General features: G+C 49.7%; 1 protein-coding gene across 7 annotated transcripts in view; it reads right to left on the bottom strand.

Moving 5' to 3' along the window:
- Positions 1–24898, bottom strand: part of CadN (neural cadherin) — a 307286-nt gene that overhangs the window by 98748 nt on the left and 183640 nt on the right. For all 7 annotated transcript variants that reach the window (XR_005110559.2, XM_037428692.2, XM_037428688.2 and 4 more), the window contains exon 16: positions 15849–15992. Coding sequence is in view for 6 of the 7 variants with exons in the window: in XM_037428692.2 (XP_037284589.2) it covers positions 15849–15992 (144 nt within the window). In the remaining variant the exon portion in view is untranslated. The remainder of the gene's footprint in view (positions 1–15848; positions 15993–24898) is intronic.

Raw genomic sequence — 24898 nt, 5'->3', positions numbered from 1 at the left:
CCATCTCACTGCTACACTATACTGCACAATGCTATGCTCTGCTAGCGTTCCTGGATAGTCGAGCGGTTAGGACGCTCGGCTTGAACAACTTTTTTTCTTCGAAAAAATTTCCCATATATATTTCATTCCTTGCTCATTTCTCTCTGTACTCCATCCCAGGCTCATCACAGGCCCCGCGGTGAGTGGTGGCATTTGCCCAAATTCTGTCGCACCGATACACTCGTTAATGGTGGTGGTGATAAGTTTCGGGCGCGGTCACATATTTTACGCCGAGCTAGAGCAGCTTCGCTGTTAAGGGGAGGGCGGAAGACACTCCGTTATAGCGAAAGGCTGTGCCTATTCAAAAAAGTATGACGACAACGCGAGCTCCGCGCTCGCTTAGCCTTTGCGAAAGCGTGAAACAGAGGCGATAATGAGGAAGATAAAGGAGACGGATCCCTCGCACGTCAGGTTTCACGTAAAGGTACGTGCACACTGGCGGAAAGCTCGTCGCGGCGACGCCCGTCGGCACCTCCACTCGGCAAGCAGGGGCACGCTGTCCACGTGCACACTGGCCACTACACGCTCTGCTGGTGCGCGTTGATGCACCGCTTCGTCTTCTCTATATCTTGTGCTATAGCCATCAGCTGCGCTACATAAATGTTACAGCGCGGCTCCACTTGCAGCCTAACACATATATATATATATCATGTTCCAGACCAACTAAAACAGCATTCTTCCGCGCAAATCTACTGCCTACGCACACTTTCAGTAATAATGCGAGCCACAAATTGTAGAAGGACTGCGCCCCCATATACTAGAGACGGGGACGAAAACAAAGGTGGAGATACGATTCAGCTACGTATCAAGCAATTTCCTATAGGGTTGCGACCATTTCTGCGGTGCCCAACGAGATGACATGGGCAAATAAAATAACTTCCACATGAAGTGATGGCCACATTATCTCAATGATGACGTCATGTTGCAAGAGAACCTATACAGACAGGCAATAGGACAGAGAGCGATTCATTTAACCCTGCAGCTATTACAGCGAGACACAGAAAGGGAATGTTTTAATATCGTGAGAGGCATTAAGTTACACAGGAAGAGAGCATGGTTCACCTGGTACGTAGAGCGCAAGAAGGACGTAGAGCGATGTGCGATTGTTACAATGAGTAGGCAATGGATGCCCAATTCGCACAAGCACGAGTTTTGTTAGAACTATATACGTCGTGTCAGCGTCGCTCTTCTCAAATAACGTGTCGCCCCCTAAATCGGGGCACGTATACGCAGAGGGCGGCGGGAACCGACTGACACTAGAAAGGGCGAAAGAAGCAAGGCCCGCTGTTCCAACGTGCTCATCAAGCGGAGGCGTCAAGGAACGAGACAGGCCCGGTAGTATAAGACATGGTGTGTGCCACTCTGCAGTAGTTATAGTGTCTGTACGCAGCGGAGCAGGCCTGCCGTGACAGAAGCAGCTGCCGCAGCAGGCCCGCTTGCGGCCAAGGCATGGGAAGGCAGGAGTGTCAGATTGAGCGCCACGGGCAGGAAGGAGAGCTGCGATCACCGAAACCTAGCGGATGGTTTTATTTCCCCCGAGTTTATGGCCGGCTTTAGGATACTTTAATAACGGGTACGCCGCAGCGAGAGGCCTAATTCCGGCACACGAGAAGGCCGCCCTTGCGTCGATTTCTCTCAAGCACGCACAGTAGCCGTGCCGAGGTATAAAAGCGCGCGGGGCAAAGAAGGCCGGAGCTCCGCCCTTCTCGTTCACTGCAAATTGTGCTCCACGCTCGTACGTGCGCTTATTATGTATATATATTTTAGAGATCGATCGCAGCCCACAGTTTCCCGGGCAAAGCCGTCGGAAGAGCATCGCTATTTAACGACACACAAACGCAAGCCCGGCCAAAGGAGGAGAAAAGAAAGAAGAACTAAGAAGGAAAGAAAGGAATGACTAACTTCTCCCGGAGCTCCGCACAGACGCACACGCGTCGTTTGTTTCGTTGGGCCTTAAATCCTCGTTGGCCCCGATTTTAAGGCCGCGGTTGGCAGCGCTACCGCTGCTTCGCTAAGCAGGCCCCGTCGAGAAAATGCAATTAATTTCAATAAAAGCGAGCATTAAAAAGAAATCCGCACTGTCTTCCAGTTCAGCGGATGTTCCTGTCTCTTTTGTTCCGTTGAAAGACAGCCGGGTAAAAAGAAAATGGCAGCTCGGTGAGGCAGGAACCCCTCTGAACAAAACAAAAGCAGAAAAAAAAAGAGAAGGGTTGCTCTTTCGTACACCCCCCGGTATCCGTGGGAGCGCAGATGTCACGCACAAGCTAAAGGAGAACGCGACAGTGACAACGTGCAATTTCAAAGGCGCCCGAGTCGCTCACCTACGCCGCTTTCTTTCGGCACTCCCCTCTCCATGACGCCGAGGGTAGCAAGCGAGACTGCCACAACACTGTCTGGGCTCGGTGTGGCGGAGAGCTTTTCGCCCCGCGTTTCCAGCCCCGTGCTCGAGCGCACGCCACGACGAAATTAAGCCAACACCGCCTCACCCCGCCGGCGGTATCGATGAGGACGAACACGCAAAGGTCGCACGGCTGCTCATTAACGCGCCTGATGAGCGCACTCCCCAGCGGCATCGGGAGAGAAACCACTAATCCCATCCAATCTGACTGGTGCAAACGACGGTCATCTGTGCATAGTGGCGGAGTGCATCAGCCTGGGATCACGCACACTGCAGAGACGTGCGTGTGGCAAAAACTACACGCCCATCGGGCCATCAAAAGACGGGGCACTCCCAAGGGTGCACTCGGAAATCACGGCCCACAACGATGCACGTTATACTCCCATTCTTACGCCCAGCCACCGACGCAGACAGAAAGACTTCCTTCATCCCGGCTAACAATGCCGGAGATGAAAGCTGGTTGTACAGAAAGACCTAGCCATTGATTCCTGTACTTTCAACCGTTGTTTTCAAGGGAGGAAGCGGTGGCGTAAGCAGACAAAAATTACGGGAGAGACGCCATACAGCGAAAGGGCCGTACTGTCGGGGCGTAGCCGACAACATCGCGGGACCGAGACAAATGGATGGCGTCAGAGACCAATGTTGCGCAATCACAAGGGCACTGGCTGATGGGATCGATAATTTAAAAAAAAAAACAAAAAAGAGAAACAGCCATGGCAAGGGATGATGCGTCGTGACGTCGAACGAAGACCAAAAGACAATATGCTATCGACGTAGAGATACAATTGAATCACTGGCGACGTGCTCTCCAGAGCACACTTCCAGGGGAGAGGAGCAGGGGGTCCGAGAAATTTTATAGGCACGACGAGAAGACAAAGTGAAAGCTGCTTGCCTACGCTCAACCGAGGCCCTCTTTCCCGAAGCCTCCCTACGCGGCGCGTCATTTGAACAATCAGCGCAAGCAAGGCTCGGTGGAAGAGCACGAAGCGCGCGCAGGAAAACAAATGAGCGACACGAGGAAGCCGGGCGGTAGCAATCACCTGGAATGCGACGGCACCGAAAAAGAGGAGAGCCCGCGGGGCCGGATTCCGGTACATTCTCGAGAAGGCGACCACCGCCAGCTAATCAAAGATGAAAAGAGTACTGACCGCTCTCAGATGAGCTGCCCGTGATCGCGCGGACCCCTCGAGTCTCGTTGCTCGGTCACAATTTCATTCACGGAATCCCGGTTAGGGCGTCTATACGATCTTCATATATAATCATAAACCCCTCCCCACTTCTTTTTTATTCATTGTTTTTCAACGTTCAGATGCTCAGCACGAGAGCAGGAGCGTGGAAGGAAAGCAATAAAAAAAAAATGCGCAAGGCAGGGAGGTTCACCAGAAAACCATTTGGCGAACCGGGCACGCGGCGGTAACCTTAAATGCCATGAGGGGAACGGAGAAGTAAGCGACGCCGCAGCAGTACGCACCCCGGGGCGCGACCAGAGCGAACACCAGAACGCACTCAATGAACGCGGTGTTTGTAAGGCACCGCACGGAACGTACGTGCCCCAAAGACGGCCTGTACAAAAGAGTTCAGGCGTCGGCACGAGGCCTCGCCCAGTGGAAGCCGCAAAAAAAAAAAAAAAAAAAAACTGCCTCATCGAATACCGTGATCGGGAGAAGAAGAAAAAAAAGTCTACAAGCAAAGGAATTGCACACCCGTTCTTCCGGATTACGACGTTCATCCCGCATCTGCAGAAGCATGACGACAAAGACAAGTGTCGTTCGCACTACCGTGAACAAGCAATGGCAAAAACCACCATGAGCATACGAACTATATGCACGACTTCTTTTTTTTTTCTTTTGAGTTTAAAAAAAAAAAAACAAGATTGTGGCGATCAGCGAATATCATTAGAGAAACTTCACTTTAAGCTAAATTAAAAAAAAAGTCTTGGATATATTATGTATTAGTACACCAAGAAAACGTGTCGTCACGAATGCACATCAATAAACGATTTGAGTGATATCGATAAATTAGCGTACTTGATTGTTTTGAAACGAAGGGATGTTTCATCACAATGACCGTAATTGGAAAGGGAGGTTTTAGCAATATTTTTTAATACGAAATACAGAAGAACACTCCTTTTTTTCAAGGAATCTAAACCCCATGCGTCCTCAGAAAGTGCTAAAAATGTGTTTTCACCGATACCATTCCCATCCCTTCCAATTGCATGCACACAGTTATGGTCCTCGTTCGGGGGCGCTTCTTCTCACGAGAACGAAGTAGTTCCGGCGAACTCTTCCCCCCACCTCTCCCAGCGCCACCTTCCGCGCAGACGGCGGCGAGCCACCGTGCAGTTTTGAGGAAAGCTTCGCTGCCTCCGCCGAGCCAGGTCAGAACGCCACGTGCAGTTTCGAGAAAAGCTGCGTCTCCTCCGCCGAGCAGCGGGAACTGGTCTCGGAGAAAGGACCGAAAACGTTATTTGTTATTTAAGGCCGTTGGGGGATTTTGCGCCAGCCGACAACGTCGTGCTGGCCGGCTCTGTAAAAACGATAAGTTGCTACCTGTTGCTGTTTTCACAACGACTGCCTCCCTATTCCGCCCGTGGGCGAAGGCTTCAGCGAAGTCTGTTCGACTGCTCGCCGCTCTCAGCTACCGCTACCATCGCAACAAACCAGCGATTTCCTAACAGCGGTGGGATGCCATCGAACACGATTTCGTAACAACACACACCGTTTGTTTCGTCATTATGTCACGGCTGACAAAGGCGAGAGGGTACAGCGACAGTGCGATCGAGGGCGCAGCGAAGTTGATTGATTGATATGTGGGGTTTAACGTCCCAAAACCACTATATGATTATAAGAGACGCCGTAGTGGAGGGCTCCGGAAATTTAGACCACCTGGGGTTCTTTAACGTGCACCCAAATCTGAGCACACGGGCCTACAGCATTTCCGCCTCCATCGGAAATGCAGCCGCCGCAACCGGGATTCGAACCCGCGCCCTGCGGGTCAGCAGCCGAGTACCTTAGCCACTAGACCACCGCGGCGGGGCACGCGCAGCGAAGTGGTAACAATGGAACGGTAACTGAACACGCTGCTAGTTTCCTGCAGTCTTTCTAACGGTGTCACCTACACTCAAATAAGAAATATGCCAGGCTACCGGCGAAATGTGGCTTCCCCGGGAAACAGACGTCCTGCACAGCTTTACAGGTCAGTTCCTATATCCATTCTCCATCCACAAGATATTAAAACGCCACTTATGGTCCCGCACGCTCAGACATCAGGGTAAGAGGTCAAATGTCATCCTGGCCGCACAGACGCCGAAGGGAATCAGTCGGTTGCCTGCGAGCCGTTCCTCTCACCCTAACCCGATGATTAGGGGCAGCTTGGGCTAGTTGGTATGACATGACGATGGTTATAGCGAGAGAACAGAACGACGACAAAGAGACAAGAAGTGTCCTTCTTGTCTCTGTTCTCGCGCTATAACTATCGCCGATGATCAGGCAACGTGCCGGACAACACATGAGGGACGCTTAATGCGGGCACGAGAAAGGCAACGGCTCTTCTTGGGCTTTGTCTACAGCATTGACCTGGTCCACTCATCGTGTGAATGCGCGCAAAGAAACTTCCGTTCAGGTCGTCGCAGACATCCAAGGAGGATAGAAGTCGTATATGAGCGCACAACCACAGTATGCCCGGGCCACTCCCAATGTCTCAGTCATCGAAGAACGCAAACTTACCTTAAAAACCGTGAAAGCGCGACATCTAGATCGAGGAAAATGACAATTCAAGAGCGTCTTGTGGTTACATTCCCTTATCTCAAGCCACGGACAAGCATAAGGGGACGCTTCAGGGGTAATGTGCCTCTTTATGACGCCGGATTTGAGACATTCCTCCCGGAGGCCATAAAACAACATTCATAGTGCTTCTGCGAGCTGGAAGTGTTATAGCAAGCGGAGTTTGTGAAACATGCAATGGGATACGACAGCATCTGAACTTATATTTCAGGTCTCTAACCGCTTCCGAAGTTTAGTGAAATACGTTTTCAAAGTGCTAGCAATAAACTAAATCGTACCATACTCTCTCTGTATCTCCCTGCACCCTAATCCTTCTCCAGCCCCCCAGTTCACATTCCCCCTCTTTTTTGTGTTCTTGAAAACTCACACACGTGTTGCCTTGATTTCACAAGCTTAGTCGGCATTTCGGGTTCGGCGCGTGCATGGGGAATTCATGCAAAAAACAGTCGTTCCAAAGGCTGCCGACGAATACGGGGGCATACTCGAGAACCGTTGGGAAACGCGTCTGGAGCAACAGTGAAGAAATAGCCCGGCTGCAGGAGCGTCCTCTCGAACTGAACTTGCCCGTCACATTGAGATTACAGAATGTACGAACAAGACACGCGGCCCTGCTTGTCGTTTCTGCTATTCACACATTTCGGTTATTGTTACGCCACTTCGGCAACTGAAGATTAAGCGCTTCGCTCAATTCATCCTCCAGAAAGACAAGAGTGCCTGTCCCGGCTCTCGCCAAGCGTCCCCAACTTGGTGCAATACGGCTGCCAATCCTGTGCATGTATGCAATAAAGATGAGGCGTTGAGAACAGCTGCGGGAAGCCGTACACAAGGCGCCCGAATGGAGAGACTCGACAGACTTTCTGTCAAGCTTTCGACTACTCCCGCCGACAAATTTTGACCTTGATAGACACCTGATATGAATTAACGGGCACATGCATTGGTCCAGGCAATAATTAGCGAGCATCGCGCAATTAACAGCTGCAGTGTATTAGTGAAAGAACAACAGGGCAAGCTATACCACTGCTCCATTTTAGAGTATCATTTGGCCTGTTTTCACAAGAATACCCAATTTCAAGTAGCAAACTGGGTCCGTAGAGTGCAAAATGCCGAGAACTGCAACGTCCAGAAGATAGTGAACGAAGTGGTTATTGGCTCGGTAACACCGCTCGGCTGGCTGCTCGCGTTGCCCGCCGCGTATTAAGCGACACGACAACGCGCTCATATGTTGCCCACAATGAAACAAATTGTTCAACTTACGTGGCCAGTTGCTATCTCCCTTCTTTGAAGGCACAATCAGGCTGGTCTGGGAATAAAGCGGTTAGAGAGTGATCTCAAAGCGCTACAACCAACACTGAATAGTCAGTAGATCAACGACACAGCCCGGGCCCATGTTCTCGCCCTATAGAGGCTCGCGAGTGTTAACATTCTGCTGCATGTCGCTAGACTGACCCCACCCCGCTTCCAAGTTATTAAATAACGGGTTCCAAGACGAGCTTGAGCGAAGCACTTGACGGGTTGACAAGGTAAGAGCAAGAAGTAATCTCGAGCCATTGCCACGACGCTTCCTTTGCCCGAAGGAAGCTTCACGGCACCTTTCAAGGACTGAGGTGTGCTGTAAACTGACTCGGGAGGCCAGAAATATATATATATATATATATATATATATATATATATATATATATATATATATATATATATATATATATATATATATATATATATATATATATATATATATATATATATATATATATATTAATGATGAGTAAACGGAAGAACAGTGGAAGGAGAGAAGATTAATTACCTAGAGGGCGAAATCAGAAACGCGACGCTAGATCCATCAAACTGACGAGGGGAAAAAATCCCACCGGCCTGCGTCCCTGTTAAAGATAAAAGCACCCCCCTCCCTTCTCAAAAAAGGATATATATCAAGAAAACAAGAAGCGCGTGAATAACGACAGTTGGTAAAGAATATATAAAGGAAGGCTACTTGGAGGAAACTAAAGGCCACTGTGTGTATAACAGGAGTGAGAAGGCGAGGGCGGCTTTTCAGGCGCGGAAGAAAGAGCACCCTCCACCATTTTTGACCCATTTACTCCATCATTCTTTTCGCCCAATCAGCTCATTCATGGCCCCTTCCAGATTTCACTGCAGGCGAAACAAGGCTCGGCGGGGCCCCGACGATGAAGAGAGGAAGAAGAAGCCCGAGTGCAGGCGTGGCCGGCCAAACAGACAGAGCACCCCCAACTGCAGTTCTCACTGAAAGCGAGTACAACGGGAAACCGATAGCTGCGCCGAAAGAGGGCGCCCCAAGAAAAATCGCCAGCCGCACTAAATGCCTCGCAACGATGCGCGGGGGCGGAGGGGAGCGCTCAACGCCAGCGCAGCAGCAGAGCAAACGCCCAAGCATCTTTTGTCCTGGAAGAGCGCGCGCCGAAATCGTTCGCCCCCGAAGCAACGCTGCTGCCCCGGGCCGCCGGCATACAATTCTTTAGAGTTCGCTGACTCACCCCAGTCATTTAAGCGCCGGAACAGAGAACAACAACGAGTGGACGGCTCTCGACCGCCACACTCCTGGATGAAGCAGACTGCATTAAATGCACCATTGTATAGTGAGCTGAATCAAACAATGCGGGCCCCACGGAGGCACGCATTAATTGCGCAGGCTTGCTTTTTTTTTTTTTTTGTTCCGCCAGGATGCTCTCTTTGTAAAAGATATCGCGCTCACGGCCTCGGAAGATATCGAAAGGCGTGGAAACTTAATCTAACAACTGCGAAGATTTTTTGGGGCTCTCGCGCAGGACCGCTAGTTCTGTACGCGGTAGCCGCTAGCATCGGTGCGCTTCAACCCCAGACAACGGGACCGCCTAGGTTCGCGAATGAACGTGCCAGACTATAGGGAAAAGAGGAGGAACAGCACACCAACGAGATGCGGATTCTTTACGAATTTGGCCGAGTACGGGTAACAGCCGTTGTGGCCGCTCGGAAAAGAAGGGCCAAAAAACGGCAGACGAGAAGGGGCTCGAAAGAGAGCGCACCTTCCCTCTTCCTTCGATCGAAGTAGGGCTTCACAGTCGCGGTTCCACGGTGTTCCAATTAAGGTTCGTTAAAGCTTAATTATAACGCACCCTGCAAAGCGCCCCTCCACGGCGTTTCGCTTCCGTAGCACCGTCGCCTGATTGAGAGGCGCCGGTTCTGCTATAGCGCGGCAGCAGCAATCGATGGGGGAAGAGTGCACAAAACGGCGACATCGGGCGCATACTAAACATGCCACCCTCGCACACCTCTCGATAGTCATTCGCCGCACAGTGCCGCAGCACGATCCAAGCGAAGCTCCACTCCAGCAGGCGCCGGAGCGCGCAATCTGTTGCGGTGGCCCCCGATAGTTGATAATGGCTGCAGGTGCGCGCCGCCCAGGTGGCGTCCACGAAGGGAGCGGGGCCCGCGTTGACTTCCCTTGATCGCCGAAATCCGTGACGCGAAAGTCAACACCGCCTAACCAGCTCGAGCGCCGTTCACGTGCCACGATTGCTCCCGAAAAGAAGACACTCTGACGCCGCGCCTGCAGCTCGTGGGGCCGCTTTCATATAACGGCGGATTAAGGATGTTAGCATTCCCACCACTGCTAGCTAGAGCGAGCCTAATACGATTTGGTGCCTCGTCAGCTGGAACCACGTCAAAGCGATCACGAGTGCATCGTGATCTGTAACCATCGGACAAGCAAGGTTTAGCTTCGTCGCTTTGCCCGAATGAGAAAAATACCGTACATAAAGGCAGCGGCGAACATATTAGCGGGAGAGGTCTGGGAAGTGCTATGATATTCAATCATCACTATCAGCAACAGCCTGGCTACGCCAACTGAGGGGCAAAGGCCTCTCCCATGATCCGCAAATCAACCCGGTCTTGTGCGTCCTGCTGCCACGTTATACCGGCGAACATTTGAATCTCATCGGCCCACCTAACTTTCGGTCGCCCCCTCGTGCGTTTGCCAGTCAGCCTTAATTACCAGCGGTTATCCTGCCTACGTGCCCGGCCCATGTCCATTTCTTCTTTTTCTTGATTTGAACTATGATATCCTTAACCCCGGTTTGTTCCCTGACCAACTCTGCTCTTTTCTTGTCTCTTAAAGTTACACCTACCATTTTAATTTCCATCGCTCGCTGGGTCATCCTTAATTTGAGTTGAACACTCTTTGTAAGCCTCCAGGTTTTTGCTCAGTACACTCTAAAAAAAAAGGGAGCGAGAATGGAGAAACGGGCTCCGTTCCTCCTTCGGCGCAGCGACTTCCTCCCTTTCGGGCGCTTTACCTGTCGCGCCCTCTCGCGGCAAGGACCAAAGGAGCAACGTTTCTCCTTCAGCGTTCAAGTTACTCCTCAATCACGGGGGTCTTGCTCGCGCGCATGCGCACGCCAAGCCTATAGCCGCCCGCGGCCAGTCGCGAGCGATTGCTTTAACCTAAGATTGTTGTAAGCAGTCCTTCAGCGTTCAAGTTACTCCTCAATCACGGGGGTCTTGCTCGCGCGCATGCGCACGCCAAGCCTATAGCCGCCCGCGGCCAGTCGCGAGCGATTGCTTTAACCTAAGATTGTTGTAAGCAATGCAGGAATGACGTTTTCTTTTGTTTTATTAGTATAGAGTAAAAGCCTCTCTTTTTTTTTTATCGTCAGGCACTCGCACGATGCTCCGCACACTTCCATGTGTGTCTCGTGTTGTTTCATACTACGAATTTGTCACAAATACAAGGAGCTCTGCCTCCCAAGCAGTCTTGCTTTATCGATTACCTTAGAGTGTAAAAAAAATAATGATTTTTTTCGGTGTCGACATACTTGGTAAGCCCACGCATTTTTAGTTTCGCACGGCACCAACAGCACTCATGAATTCAACGAGGCGCGTAAAAAAGCATCACACTTATTTTTTCAATAGTGTAGAAAACCCGATACCACTCTACAGTCCATGCGTGAAAGTACGATCATATACAATTGATAGAGTTATACGTGCCACTACCACCATATGGATGTTCTTTGCAGTTTACCCCCATTCGAATACGGCCGCCGTGGCCGGAAGTCGTACCTGCGTCCATCAGCATAGTCACACGACACCCAATAAGGCTATGCTACCCCGGCAGGTGAAAGCACAAAGGGAAACAGGCTGCGAAGTTTCACCGAGCGTTTATTCGCCAGACTAGATTAAAACCATCAGAAACTTTTTAAACATCATCATAACTAAACGTTTGTGAAAAGTGAACCAATGACTTCTGTAGGTTAAACCAAATTCTCAACCGCATTCGTTTTGAATTGCCCATGCCAGCACTTAGAAGTAGGAAGGAATTATGCACGCGAGCAGTATGTCTTTCTCGTCCATGATTCTCCTTTGTCGTGAGAAACTCAACACAAAATCCACATCTAGTAGCAGCTGTGCACAGCAAGTAAGTACTAACGCTCACTCACCTTTGTGAAAAGAGTATTCCGAATCCAGAGTAATAACCACCACAGCCACAGCGATAACAACAAAATTGTGGCACGCACTATGATTGCAAGTTGACACGCGAGGCGAATCGCGAGAGGCATCTGAAGCAGAAAAGTATGCAGGCACAACATTCTATAAAGTTATAGTAAACTTGCGCACTGCAGCGATAGTTCCTCCACTCAAGTATGAGAGCTTCCGCGACGCCAACAGCCACTGTCATGGCTCACGAAAAAATACCGTCGGATGCGAGGTCATCGGTTATTTATCTCGCAGGACCCGCGTTGTAACGTACGTATACACTGCTAGGACGCTCGTTACCGCATTAAAACATTGTCATTGAAGGGCTAGTGGTGTACTATATCCATGGCTAACGGCCACACTTGTGGTACGCACGTAAAAAAAATATAAGCAAACGTTAAGACGAAACAACTAAACGAGGTCGACGTGACCACAGAACACCTACCACGACGGAGACAAAGTTTGGTCTGCATGCTGCGCCCTCTCCAAGTAAGAAAAAAAAAAAACGTGACCTCCGAAATGGCTAACGCGTGGCAAGTGTTTGCACTCTCAGAGGCTTCAAGAAAAAAAAAAGTAACTGTGGCAGTGGTCGACAGATGGCGCCGCGTTCGAATTGCCGTGGGCATTCTAAGCACGGTTTGGGGCATCCGCCTTCGTGAAAACCTGATAAGCTCTAGTAATTATTCCGTTCATTACTGTGCAACAATTGATTAACTTAAGTTTACCTAAGCATCAGATACAATATATTTACGTGTGCGCATGTTGTGGTATTGATAAAAAACGTGAAAAAAAGTGTAAGAAAACCTACTTGTAACCTGTGCCACTCGGGTCAGTTGAAATTCATCGCTATATAAGCTGGCGCGCTTTCACAGTAGAGTGTGAGTAAACACGTCGAGGTGTGAGCCCTTGGTTTTGAATGGTTGATTGTGCTCTTGTTGCGTACTTGTTAGCGTATACGCTAGTGTACTTGTTGCGTACTATTTGTGTACTATGTGACCATGTGTGCATGTGTAGCTATATAGATTGCATTAGCACATAATAGGCTTTCGGTGTCCATAAGTGGTCTTGAATGGGTTGATGCGTAAAATATCCGCAAGGGAGCTGTGATAGTAGGTAATAACAACAAACGTCGCGGCAGTCAACTTTTTTTTTAACTTTGATCAATCCCTCCAGATGGCGCCACCTTACCACCTACTTCATTGCTTTGACGCTCTCACACCTCCAGCCATTTATATATCGTTGAACATCTATCTATCAAAGCTGCACTACGGATTCGGAATGGTTTCGCTGCGATCGAGTGTACGGTTTGGAGGCACATCTCGTGACCTGCGGACCCGTAAGCGCATGGATAACGTCGCTACACTATGTGAATCTGCGAGAAATAAATACAGCAAGCCTAGCATGCACTCTTCAGGTGAGGGCTCTGCAGAAACCGTGTCTTTCGGAGTGAACGTGGCTTCGCTGACCGAACGAAACGTACTTGCTCCATCGTTCTCTTTCGCGATCTGTTCACCGCCACAGGTTCGTCTGCTTGTTTTTATAACAATTTCGTTCAATATCAAGCTCAGCGGGACCGTTTTTTGTAACTTTCAGCGCCGTGTACTCCTTACCAGTCGAGAATCGTTGCATTTGCTAAGCCTACTCGCTTCGCCGGGGGGCAGCCATGTTGATTTTCATAAGGAGAAACGTGTTTCTCCGTGGATGAGGGAGCAACGTTTCTCTATTTGAAGACGAACATTGGGGACATCGCCGTTCCTCCCTAAATGGAGAGTACGTCACTCCATTTTTTTAAGAGTGTAGGCAAGTACCGACAAGATGCAACAGTTATATACCTTCCTCTTGAGTGATAGACCACCATTCATCATTTGAGATGTTCAATAAGGATCATATAAACTAAGACCACATAACGCACACGAAAGAATAGGAGGAGAGAAAAATGTCAGAAAAGCAAGGACTGATTTGATTTGTGGGGTTTAACGTCCCAAAACCACCATATGATTGTGAGAGACGCCGTAGTGGAGGGCTCCTGAAATTTTGACCACCGGGGGTTCTTTAACGTGCACCCGAATCTGAGCACACGGGCCTAAAGCATACTCGCCTCCATCAAAAATGCAGTTGCCGCAGCCGGGGTCCGATCGCGCGACCTGCGGGTCAGCTGCCGAGTACCTTAGCCACTAGGACATCGCGGCGGGGCAGAAAAAGCAAGGAGAATCGCTGAAATGGGAGCGTTACAGAAATGTTTTTGACAACTGGACGAATGTGCGCCGTCAATGCAGATGGGCAGTCTGAAAAATTGCGAGTCCGTCTCGGCAGAACAGTGGCTAGGGTGCTCGGCTGCTGACCCGAAGGTCCCTGGCTCGATACCCGCCGTGTCGGCGGTCTCACTTCGATGGAGGCGAAATGGCCTATGTACTAACACCAGGTGGTCGAAATTTCCAGAGCCCTCCACTACGGCATCTCTCATAAGCATATCGTGGTTTTGGGATGTAAATAAAAGCCCCAGATATTATGCAAAACTGCCAAAATAATGTAGTAGAAGCAAATGCTTCCGGTTCAAGTGACGACAATTTAGGGCTAGGCAAGTGCTTCGAGCATACTGCGGTGTACAAGTTACACCTGAAAATTTCATTCACAACTTCAATTCTCCCTTCTAGACGGCCTAAATTTACCCAATTGTTACACTTCGGCTCTTTTTTTTCAAGCGTCAATAAACATTTGGAAAGCGTTATTCAAACACCAGTTACAAAAAAAGATTGGCGCACACTTTTCGAGGATATTCTGATGCGGTTATTATCAAAACATTAATTAGTTACGATACGAATACAATAACGTCAAACTAATTTCAAGTCTTTTTTTTTTGTGGCCAATTTACATCTTTCGGCGTTCATTCATGTGGTCTTAGCACCCGCACTATCTTAACTCAGCAATATCAATATATTTATGATCGGAAGTAATCCGCCGTCACTCATTATTCCTCATTCACCAACGTTGCCGTACACCATTGTGCCCTTGCGATTAATGTGTTAAGCTGCGCACTAAATGTCGGTGTACTAGAGTGTTCATGTGCGCCACATCACCTGATACGCAACATTTACCAGCGCAAAAAACAAGTTCGTGAACGAAGCCGCCCCCTGAAGGCACCAAGACTAAACTGCCGGCGCATTCTGTGAAATAATGTCTTCTATCTCTCTCTTTCTCTCGTGAACGAAGTTATCATAAAAGAACAAATAGAAGGCGGGTCACCTCCATAGAAGGTGCTCACCGTAGACGGCTCACCGTAGACGGCTAAATAGACAGCTAAATGGACGGAGGCCATCTAAAGTCCCAGTCCAGCGAGGTGGCAAGTTGGGCTAGTTGGGCTAGTTGGATAAGGTTCATGATTGAAAATTTTTTCCTATTCTCACGAAGCCGGCAAAGTAGACAGCTCCAAGAAGACCGCATCGTAGACAAATACGATGCAGGCTACTTTGCTGTCTAAACAAGATGGCGGCTCAGCGAATCGCTCAGATAGATCGAATCTCGCTGGAATGGTCGTCTGCACACAAGCAGACGCTTCTTCAGACGCTCGATGTGAGTAACGTTTAATTTTTTTTAGATTTCCACACAAAATAGGCCAGAAAATACAACCGTTATGTTTGTTCATTTTGGCTTTCTCTTCTCGACGCGAGGTGGCGCCTTGTCGCGTAAAAGCCGTCTAGACTTGTTCTTATTTCCGGACAGCATGGGCTCGGTGCTGTCTTTTTAAGCAGTCTGCGTAGACTGTCCACGCGCTGTCTAAGAATTGGAACACACCCTAACGCAAATTCATTAAGTAATACAGGGAATTAACTGTATATTCTATGCGGCATCGCCGTATATTTTTCTTTATACACCTCGAAATTTAAGGCAATGCAAAAAGAGAAAAAAATACGACAATATTGCTAGAAAATGATCGTTCGGCGTCGCGCGCTCGTGGGAGTCGCGAGGAAACGACAGCAACTCTGTATAACTGCTACAGCTGCTTGTAGTCGCCTTACTATTACTAATCGCAAGGACGACCTGACGCAGCTTCGGAGAACAAACAAGAGGAGTCTAGAGATTCGCGTGCCCGAACAACGCGTCCTGGCCACATGCCTCGAAATACGAACAAGCAGGCAAACAGCGCTCACATTCGTCCTTGTCCTTGGCAGTGACCGTGATGACAGTGTGCTGCACATCCTCGTCCTCGTTTACCTCAGCCTCGTAGAGTGCCTGGCCGAAGTACGGCGGGTTGTCGTTCTTGTCGCCAATTCCAATGCGGATGTACTTGGTCACTGCACCATGGAAAGGAGAAGCGGTTAGGTTGGGGGTGCCCAAAGAAAACAGCGTTGTATGTATCAATGAGCGGGAAATACAGGGTGAACCAAATAGCTTTTTTTTTTTGAGAACCAACAGAATTACGCAGCAAAGAAAATATAAAAGAGCCGCTTTTGGTCCGCAACTGTACACTTAGTGTGGATGATCGACACATTTGACAAACAACATGTTCATGAAGAAAGAAACGCAATAAAGATTAAAATGTATAATAGCTTTGTGGGTGTGGATTCCATAACATCCATGCCACCATGATCCCACGTCGCGTACTGCAGAACTAAGCCGTAAATCCCTGCCTACAAGTACTGCATGCACCAAATGCGAGAGTGGAAAACAGAAAACATTCCCCGACGGGCCGAACCCGTTCATTAGGAGTAACCTTAATGCTGCTCTCGAGATAACAGGAGAGGGTTAAAAAAGGAACAATAACAAAAACAGGAATCGGTGCTCACTCCCCATCATGGCCAACCAAAGTAATTAACGCTCACGGATCGGCACGATACAAATGAAGCGACTCTTCGCGCCGCCGTCGTAAATCACTGCCAGCCAAAACTCGGACGAACATTTCTCGCTGCTCCCAGAGAGTATTATCGCAAAAGGAGGCAGCACGCTTCATTTTCGCGCACACGGCGTGAAACCGGTTCGATGTTCGGCCCACCGATAGCGATAGGCAGGTTACGAACTAAGCGAACCCACACGGGGTGTTCGAGATAGCGAAGGAACTGGGCGCCGAATCATTACGAGATGCGCTTATCGCGCACGGCAGTCGGAGCCCCACCCAGCCACATGCGCCAGCCGGCGCAGGTCTGGCACCAGGTTCTCCACTGCGGTAACCCTCGACGATCGCGGCCGGCCATTACGCCAGGGCGTCTGCTGATCAAGTGAAGTGGGAAAGAACAAAACAGCGATTCAGAAACACAGCGCAGTCAGTTCTGCGAGAACCTGTCGTGAGCAGTCGCCCGCTGCCGCAGGAAAATGTTAGAGTCATCAACGCCGGTTGCTGTAGTAAATCAATGCTTCGGCGGTTACGGTGCACATGTACACATAATAACATTTTCGCGTTGACACTAACAACGTGCCTGCTTTAAAAACACAGACTGTCAAGCATTCAGCGGCGACCGAGGAGGTACTTGAATGTGGTTCCACGGAAAGACTGCGACGAGTTACCATGCGCCGTCATTAGGGTCATTCCACTTTGCGACCATCTCTAAAGTATTCTAAAAAAGCTGTGCTGATTTACTGCGTTGAAAACAGCGAACTGCTACAATATTTCGGAAATGAAAAAAAAAAATGTTGGTTACGTGGCTGCCTTCTGAACTTCTTGGAATGTCATTTGAGTGTTGTTTGTGGAAAAATTTATTTTAAAAGTACCGAAAACATCGGTAGCAAGACATCGCTACTGATATTTTGCTAGTTAAGAGCGAGAATGACAGTAGCCAGTACTAATGCGTTCGTAACGGCGACGGTATAGAAACGGTGACGAACCTCCCTTCACTAACCACTTACTAACGGGGTTGTCACATATGACATAGTAAATCGAGTAAGTGCAACTTTTTTTTTAAGTGTACAGTGTCAGTATGGCTCTGGAAATTTCGACCACATGAGGTTCGCTAACGTGCCCTCAAGGACCGTATTCACAAACCAACGTCATCCCAATCTCATGTTTTCCTGAAGTTTCTGTACACTTTATACGTGCGTTATTGTGGCGCAAGAACGGTAACTGGTTAAACTACACTATTGGTTTGCGAACGCCAACATACTTTACCAGAAGCACTAAGAAAAAATAAGGCAAAAGAAAGATAAGGGTGAAGTTGGTTTGTGAAGGCGGGACTAAATCTAAGTACGCAGGCCTCAAGATGGAGCTTGTCAGGAGTTTCACTGACAGTGCACACACAAAAAACTTCCCGGAGAAAGAAAAAACAAGGAAGAACGCGGCACTCTGCTGTGGGAAGTGAATGACAACATTCGTTCTGGTTCGTCATCACTAATGCAGCGCGGGCGGGATCCCATAACGAGGACGTGAGCGACAGAAATCTCCAAGCTGTAGCTGCAGACGAGTGAGCGGGACAACGAGAGCGAAAGGCGGACCTGTTGCGTACAATATTCGTCATCGGCGACAGCTTGCCTAAAGAGCGTCCCACGTGTTATCAGATTTCAGCACCATACCAAGCGGGAAAGGAGTGCTCCGCTAGGAATGATGAAAGTAAACAGACCCAACGGGGGCGCGCAGCGGCTTTCCTCGCGACAGCGGCTGCCAAACAAAGCCGGCTCCAGGCGCAAGCGGCCGCGCCACGTCAACATTCTCGCAAACAAATCGACACCCCCGGCGGTGACATCTCAGCGAAACAGGGTCAATACAAACGCGCTGCCGCCGCAAAGTCCCGCACGCGGCACGGTACAGCCGTGGGACACAACTTGACAAAGGCGCGGCTGCCAAGGCTGCTGCGGCAAAGAAACGCACGTTTCGCAGAAGGAACCCACGTCGTTCCCCGTCGCGAGACACGCACCAGAGGCGTCGACAGAGGAGGGAGATGCTTTCAACACACAACGCCATGGATGTCAGGGCTCCCGCCATGTTGACCGGCGACTCTGAAGCGGCCGGGGATAAGTGAATTTAAGGAAAACTGTCGATAAGGTCGTACGAGGAGCATACAAAGGCAGTGAGATGTGCGACTGAAAAACGATAAAAGGTGCCACACGTCACAATTACAAGATAACCATACCTCGCGTGAACTTCAAGCTATATCAACCAGAAATGCGCCGCACACAAACGTAAGTATCGTCATTTCGGCACATGATAGCTATCGTCGGAATACATAAAACGGGATAGACAAATCAACGCGGAGTCAATATTGAGTTTCTTACGGAGACATATATAACAAGATATACAATCGAGGAACTTCAGCTGCTCTAATAATAATAATAATAATAATAATAATGATAATAATAATAATAATAATAATAATAATTTATGGGGCTTTTAAGTGCCAAAATTACGATGCAATCATCAGGCACGCCTCAGTGGAGGCTCCAGAAATTTCGACCACCTGGTGCTCTTTAATGTGCACTAACAAAGCACAGTACACATGCATTTGGGATTTCCCCTAGGTCCTCCGCCCACCAAAACACAATGTTGCCAGACGACAATGCCGCACTGTCACGCCATATTGTGGCCCGGCCCGGCCTGCGTGTACGCCTGCTTCCATTTCATCCTCAAGAATACGGCTCGGCGTCGGCGTCAACACAAAGCAGTAGATGCATCAAGCGTGAAAAGTGTCCGTCGGTTGCGTCCAGCGTCGGTGTCAACACGAAACGGTAGATGCATCAAGCGTGACATGTAACAGTCGGTGTCGTCCTGCGTCGGCGTCAACTCGAAGCAGTAGATACACGAAGTCCCAGGTAGCACAAAAAAATCACAGCATATTCACGAGGTGAATGATGACGAGTGGGGCGAAACGGACGGACGGACAGTTACGTTTCGAGCTTGATGCATGTAACGTGTTGACGCCGACACTGGACGACGTCACCAACGGTTACTTTTTGAGCTTTGCATGTAACGTGTTGACGTCGATGCTGGACGCCACCGACGGTTACGTTTCGAGCTTGATGATTGTAACGGGAGGCGTTGGTATAACGTGTTGACGCCGACGCTGGACGATGCCACCGACGGTTACATTTCGCACTTGATGCATCTAATACTTCGTGTTGACGCCGACGCTGCTGGACGCCACCGACCTCTCCTGTCTGATGAGATGTATCGGAGGTTTTAGCCTTAATAAGGTTTTAGCCTGAAAAAGGGCCTTTGAAAGTACACTGCAAGTCACTAATAATCTTGTAGATCACGAGTAGCGGAGGGGTGGGGGGTGTACGGCTAGCCCCAAAATGGCGGCGCACAAAAAATTACGTTAAATTTGGCGGAAGCTGGCAACAGGGTGCCCGATTGCTCGCTGATTTTGGCTGAGTTGTTTAGGGCACTTTTTGTGATGCCTCCACCCTTAAAAATCTGGTCATGTAGGCTCCCCACTACCGACGATATTGTGCTGCCACCAGACAGTGGTTCTGGAAACATGAGCATGGAAGTGTTGGGAAACATGAGCACAAGCTCACGTTTACCGGGACCACTGCCACATGGCGTCCATATTTCACGCAGCGCCTCCATTTTATCAATGCCAGCCAGATGCGACCTATTCCACACAGAGGAGGTACAGTCTGAAGCAATGGAAACATAAATGATGAAATACAACCCACTCGATACGAGGCATGCTCCAGGACTCATGTAGTACGGCCGGCAGAAAACTATAGCCTTTTTTCGACGACCTTTCAGACAAAGCACGCAGATGTACTGAGCCTTTATTTTTTTTTTGTTGTTGTTGTCGCATTCACCCCATAAGTGATGAAGACATACAGAGCGCTTATCACATTTCAGCAAGTTGTTGACTGACAGAATTACGTGAGTCCCGATATTGCATCGGATTTGTCAAACGCTTGGCGATACCGAAGTGTAAACTACTCGCAAGATTCAACCGCCTTTCGGTGATGATGCCACAAGCATCTTTCGGATAATGGAGGGGCATAACATCTCAATGATCACAAAACATCAATAGACAGCAAACCACCTTCCGACTGCGACAGCCCTGATCACCATTACTATACAAGCATTCCAGATGTGCTTCTAACAATGGCGGGAGCGCTGACAGAGGTGTGCGTGCATTACCGAGGAGAGTAATTTGAAGTTAATTACTGCTGTTTACCTTGCAATAAGTAAATGCATTTCCGTCGACCAAAAGTTCCATACTTTTTGAACACACCCCGTATATGATTAGCTTATGCGGTCACATTTTATTCTGATTTTTTAGGGGCGAAGCTCCTCTTAGTCTAACCTTATCATGCGTCACGCGTAACCGAGAGAAGAGACGAGAAAGAAAAGACGGCAGTATTTCCCGAACAGTATAATAGACGGCACTGTCTCATAGGAGTACATACAAACTGCAGTTGAGTGAGGATATTCCAGATGGAGCTGTACCGCTACTATTCGTAGAGTTACTGTATATGCTCCCTACGGGAGCAGAGTTGCGCATACGTCCGCATCATGTTCAAGGGCTGTGCAGTGAAGCCACTCGTCACGCGCGCAGGAGAAAAATACGATCCCATTTGACGTCACTTTGTACCACGTGGTAGCGCTCGCCGAATAGCGGCGTGAGCGGCGAAGGAAAAAGTACGCGCAACTCTGCTACCTAAAGGTAGCATATACAGTAACTAACTCTCCGGTTGGCTGCAGCGCGGCCTGTGCCTGGGTACGCGGAGAACGAGTGCCTCTCTCAGTCTCCTCGATAGTCGCCGTACGTGGCGGATCGTTGGTGGGGCATGGACGAAGCAGAGCGGCGGGCGCGTTGAAGACGCTTGCGCTCGGCTTCCTTGGCTCGCGTCTCGTCGGTGTTACGCGCGCTCTGTCTGCATGCACGAACGGACGGACACACGTACGGACGGACGCTTCACCCCACTCATCATCATTCACTCCGTGGATATGCTGTGATTTTATTTTCTTACACAACAGTCTTCTCAATGTATACAGTGGCTTCCACAAGTTTCTACACTGAGATTTCTGGTGTTCAAAATTCGCGTCCACAATATACCTAATGTTCCTTGTGAAATGTAACAATACAGCAATGACATGTGTACCAATATCCAGCGCACCACTTCTCTCGCACGCATAAGAGCATTAACAAGTCTGTCACTAAAGCAATGGAATGCATTGCGGGATACCTCATGAACGTTAACGTACCTGGATCACAAGTGACTTGTGCTTCATAGCACCGGACCAATCTGCGTACGTGTGACCTGTGCCCTACGCATGTTCGATTAATTGTCCTGGACACCACAGTGAACTCTCTTTGCCAGAATTCTCGTCTGAGACGTACAAGTATCACGCTCTGTATAACATGTATTGTATACTATCCGTTATCTCACATCGGGGCGTATGAATGGTCCCGAAAGTGTCTACCCAACGCAAACACAAGCAAGGCAGCATTATAAACTCTGCGTCGACTCAACTGGCGCTAGCGACTCCTTTTCATCAGACGAAAATGCCCCGTAACTGCAAAAACAGTGAGCGTGACTCAGCAGCAGCGCTCGGCCACGAGAAAAGGAAGACCACGGGACGAAGAGATGACGAGAGGCACTGGCACGGGAGCACGACAAAAGCGGCGTCAATCAAAAACGCACGCGTTCAGAGAAAACGTGGGCGATGAAAGGCGACTCTGCAGAGCGATGCGAACTGGGGAGCCACCCGGAAATAGTTCCAGCTTCGAGCGCGATGAGCTCGCCCAACGCCGTCAGGAGCTCTCTTCCGAGGCGCGTGCGTACGACACCTTTTTTTCGGGGAGATTCGCGGCGACGGCCTTCGTCATAGCGCGACATCGATCATAAGTACAGCAGAGACGCTGATCAATCCTTTTCGCAACGCCCGACCAGCTGAGTGCGCGCACGGTGAACAGAAAACTGAAAGGATGGAGAGAAATGCTGAAAGTAAAGGTGCGCATTTCCATATTTCCACAACAACGAAGCATACGCCACCTGACCGCCAAGTATCGTGCTATGTGTGAGCTCCAAGGGCGCCAGCGCGACGCATGACTAAAAAGCGCCAAGCAAGTGTTTACGCCTTTTTCAAAAGTTGAATGAAAAAACTACAAAATGCCTTCTTAAAAACAGATAAGTGTATAACAACTATGACACGGATCGTGGGACCAGGATAATGACAGGTATGTTCGAAGGAGTGTGTTTCAGCAGTATATTGCGGCACGAGAACGTACGAGCCCGTGAACACGCGTCTCTCAACCAGGTACATACAGACCGCTATGTCTCGGCGCATGGTGCAACAGAAAGAGCTGCGTTGGTAGCGCTATTTGCGCCACGCTGCCGTGTCACACGCGGTCAGCGTCCGACACGCACGGAACAAAGCTGCCGAAGACGGCGCTGGGTCGCGGCTTCATTACTGGCTCTGCACGGGTCCCACTGGCGCGTATAGGGAAACGAGCAAGTCCTCGGGGACTGCTGGAGACGCGCATTCCCAAGGAGTGGGCTCAGCCTCGTTCCGTGGATCGATGAAGAAGACGCAGGAGAAAATTAACACGGGACGGCGAAGGACGCCAACAAAAGGGCGGCCCATTGTGCGCCTCGGAAACGCGTCCATTTTTCAATTCGCAGCTCTTTTTCTGGCGAAGGCGCGACGATCATCGCTCGCAAGGAGAGATCTCCGGGGAGGCAGCGGCAGCGTAACAAGAGCGCGCCACCACACATTGTCTCGCAAGGACGCTGGCTGCCTATTACAGGTCGGGGGCTCGCCGGAGGAAACGCGTCCGACGACAAACACTACGCAGCCGGTCAATAATAAAAGTCGCCGGCAAGCGTCCAAGGGGGGCCTCTCAAATTACCTCCCGCGGGAGCAGAAAGAATATAGCGCAAGGACGTGATCGGACGATCAGAAATTTTTCAGGGGAGAAATGAACAAACGAAAGCGGCAGCGTGTCAATAGAGTCACGGGGGTGAAGAACGCGACTGGTCAGAAGAGAGGGGGGGGGGGGGGTTGAGACGAAATTGGGCCGCTACGTAGCGCGCACGACAGTAACAAAAAAGTTTCAATTGAGCGAAAAAAATTTTAGGGAGGGGGATGACAGAAAAGAAAAGCATGAGAGAGAAAGGAAGACAAAAAATAGCCACCGAGCACCGCATCCAGGCGCACTGGCCCCTGGAAAAGTGCATCCCCAGAGCGTTCCGGTCAGCGCAGCCGCAGCGTAGAGCAGAGCACGCCCGGAAACGCAACGAGAAAACGCCATGGACCCCTCGAGCTGGGGCGTGCAGTTTCGACAACAGAAAGAGGCCGTCAAGAAAAAAGTGGATTGCGGGACGGGGTAGGCGACAACAATGCGCGAGCCCAACCAGCCGTGGCTTCGCGATAGGCAAACACACTGTCCCAGGCGCGGATCGATGGATGATGATGGCCACGATGCTGACAAGAGCGTCGCGGGGTCGCTGGGCGCGGCACCAGCTGCGGCCTTCGGGCAGCGATATGAATTGACATGATACCCTGTGATTCTCGCAAAACCTGCTCATCGGATAAGAAGAGCGGACGTACGTCATGCACGAGGGTCCGTTTCCACTCACCAAGATACTCAAGGCGAGGGACCGGCTAAACCTGAAAGCCTCGATTGAATGATTAATATGTGGGGAGGGGGAAGGGGTTCACGTTCCAAAACCACCGCACACGCCGTAGTGGAAGACACGCCGTAGTGGAAGGCTCCGAAAATTTCAACCACCTGGGGTTTTTAAACGTGCACCCAAATCTGAGAACACGGGCCTACAGCATTTCAGCTTCCATGGAAAATACAGCCGCCGCAGCCAGGATTCGATCCCGCGACCGGCGGATCAGCAGCCGAGTACCTTAGCCACTCGACCACCGCGGCGGGGCTAAAATTGCCTCGAGAGGTTCGATCATCAATTATCGCCGTTCAACTTGGTAAACGCGACCATCAGATCGTCCTTTAGAATACGCAGATCCCAGCAAGGCTTATTATTTTCCACCCCGCGGAAAATTTCCATCACACCCTTCATTACCATTATTTCGTTGGCATACACGGACACACAAGCACATGGAAAAAAGACAGCGCAAGCCACAACACGTGCTGCGCCAAGGAAACAAATCGAGCCTGTAATATATATATATATATATATATATATATATATATATATATATATATATATATATAGTGGGAGTAATAATTCAATGGGCCAGTTAGTCTTCGTGAAGGTATGGGATATGGCACAACGGGAGCGTTGTCAACAAGGATAAATATATTTATTTCCCAACAGT

Source organism: Rhipicephalus microplus, chromosome X, assembly GCF_043290135.1.
Source record: "Rhipicephalus microplus isolate Deutch F79 chromosome X, USDA_Rmic, whole genome shotgun sequence".
NCBI classification, from domain to species: domain Eukaryota; kingdom Metazoa; phylum Arthropoda; class Arachnida; order Ixodida; family Ixodidae; genus Rhipicephalus; species Rhipicephalus microplus.
Note: the sequence above shows the minus strand (reverse complement) of the source record. Positions and strands in the feature narration are given on the sequence as shown.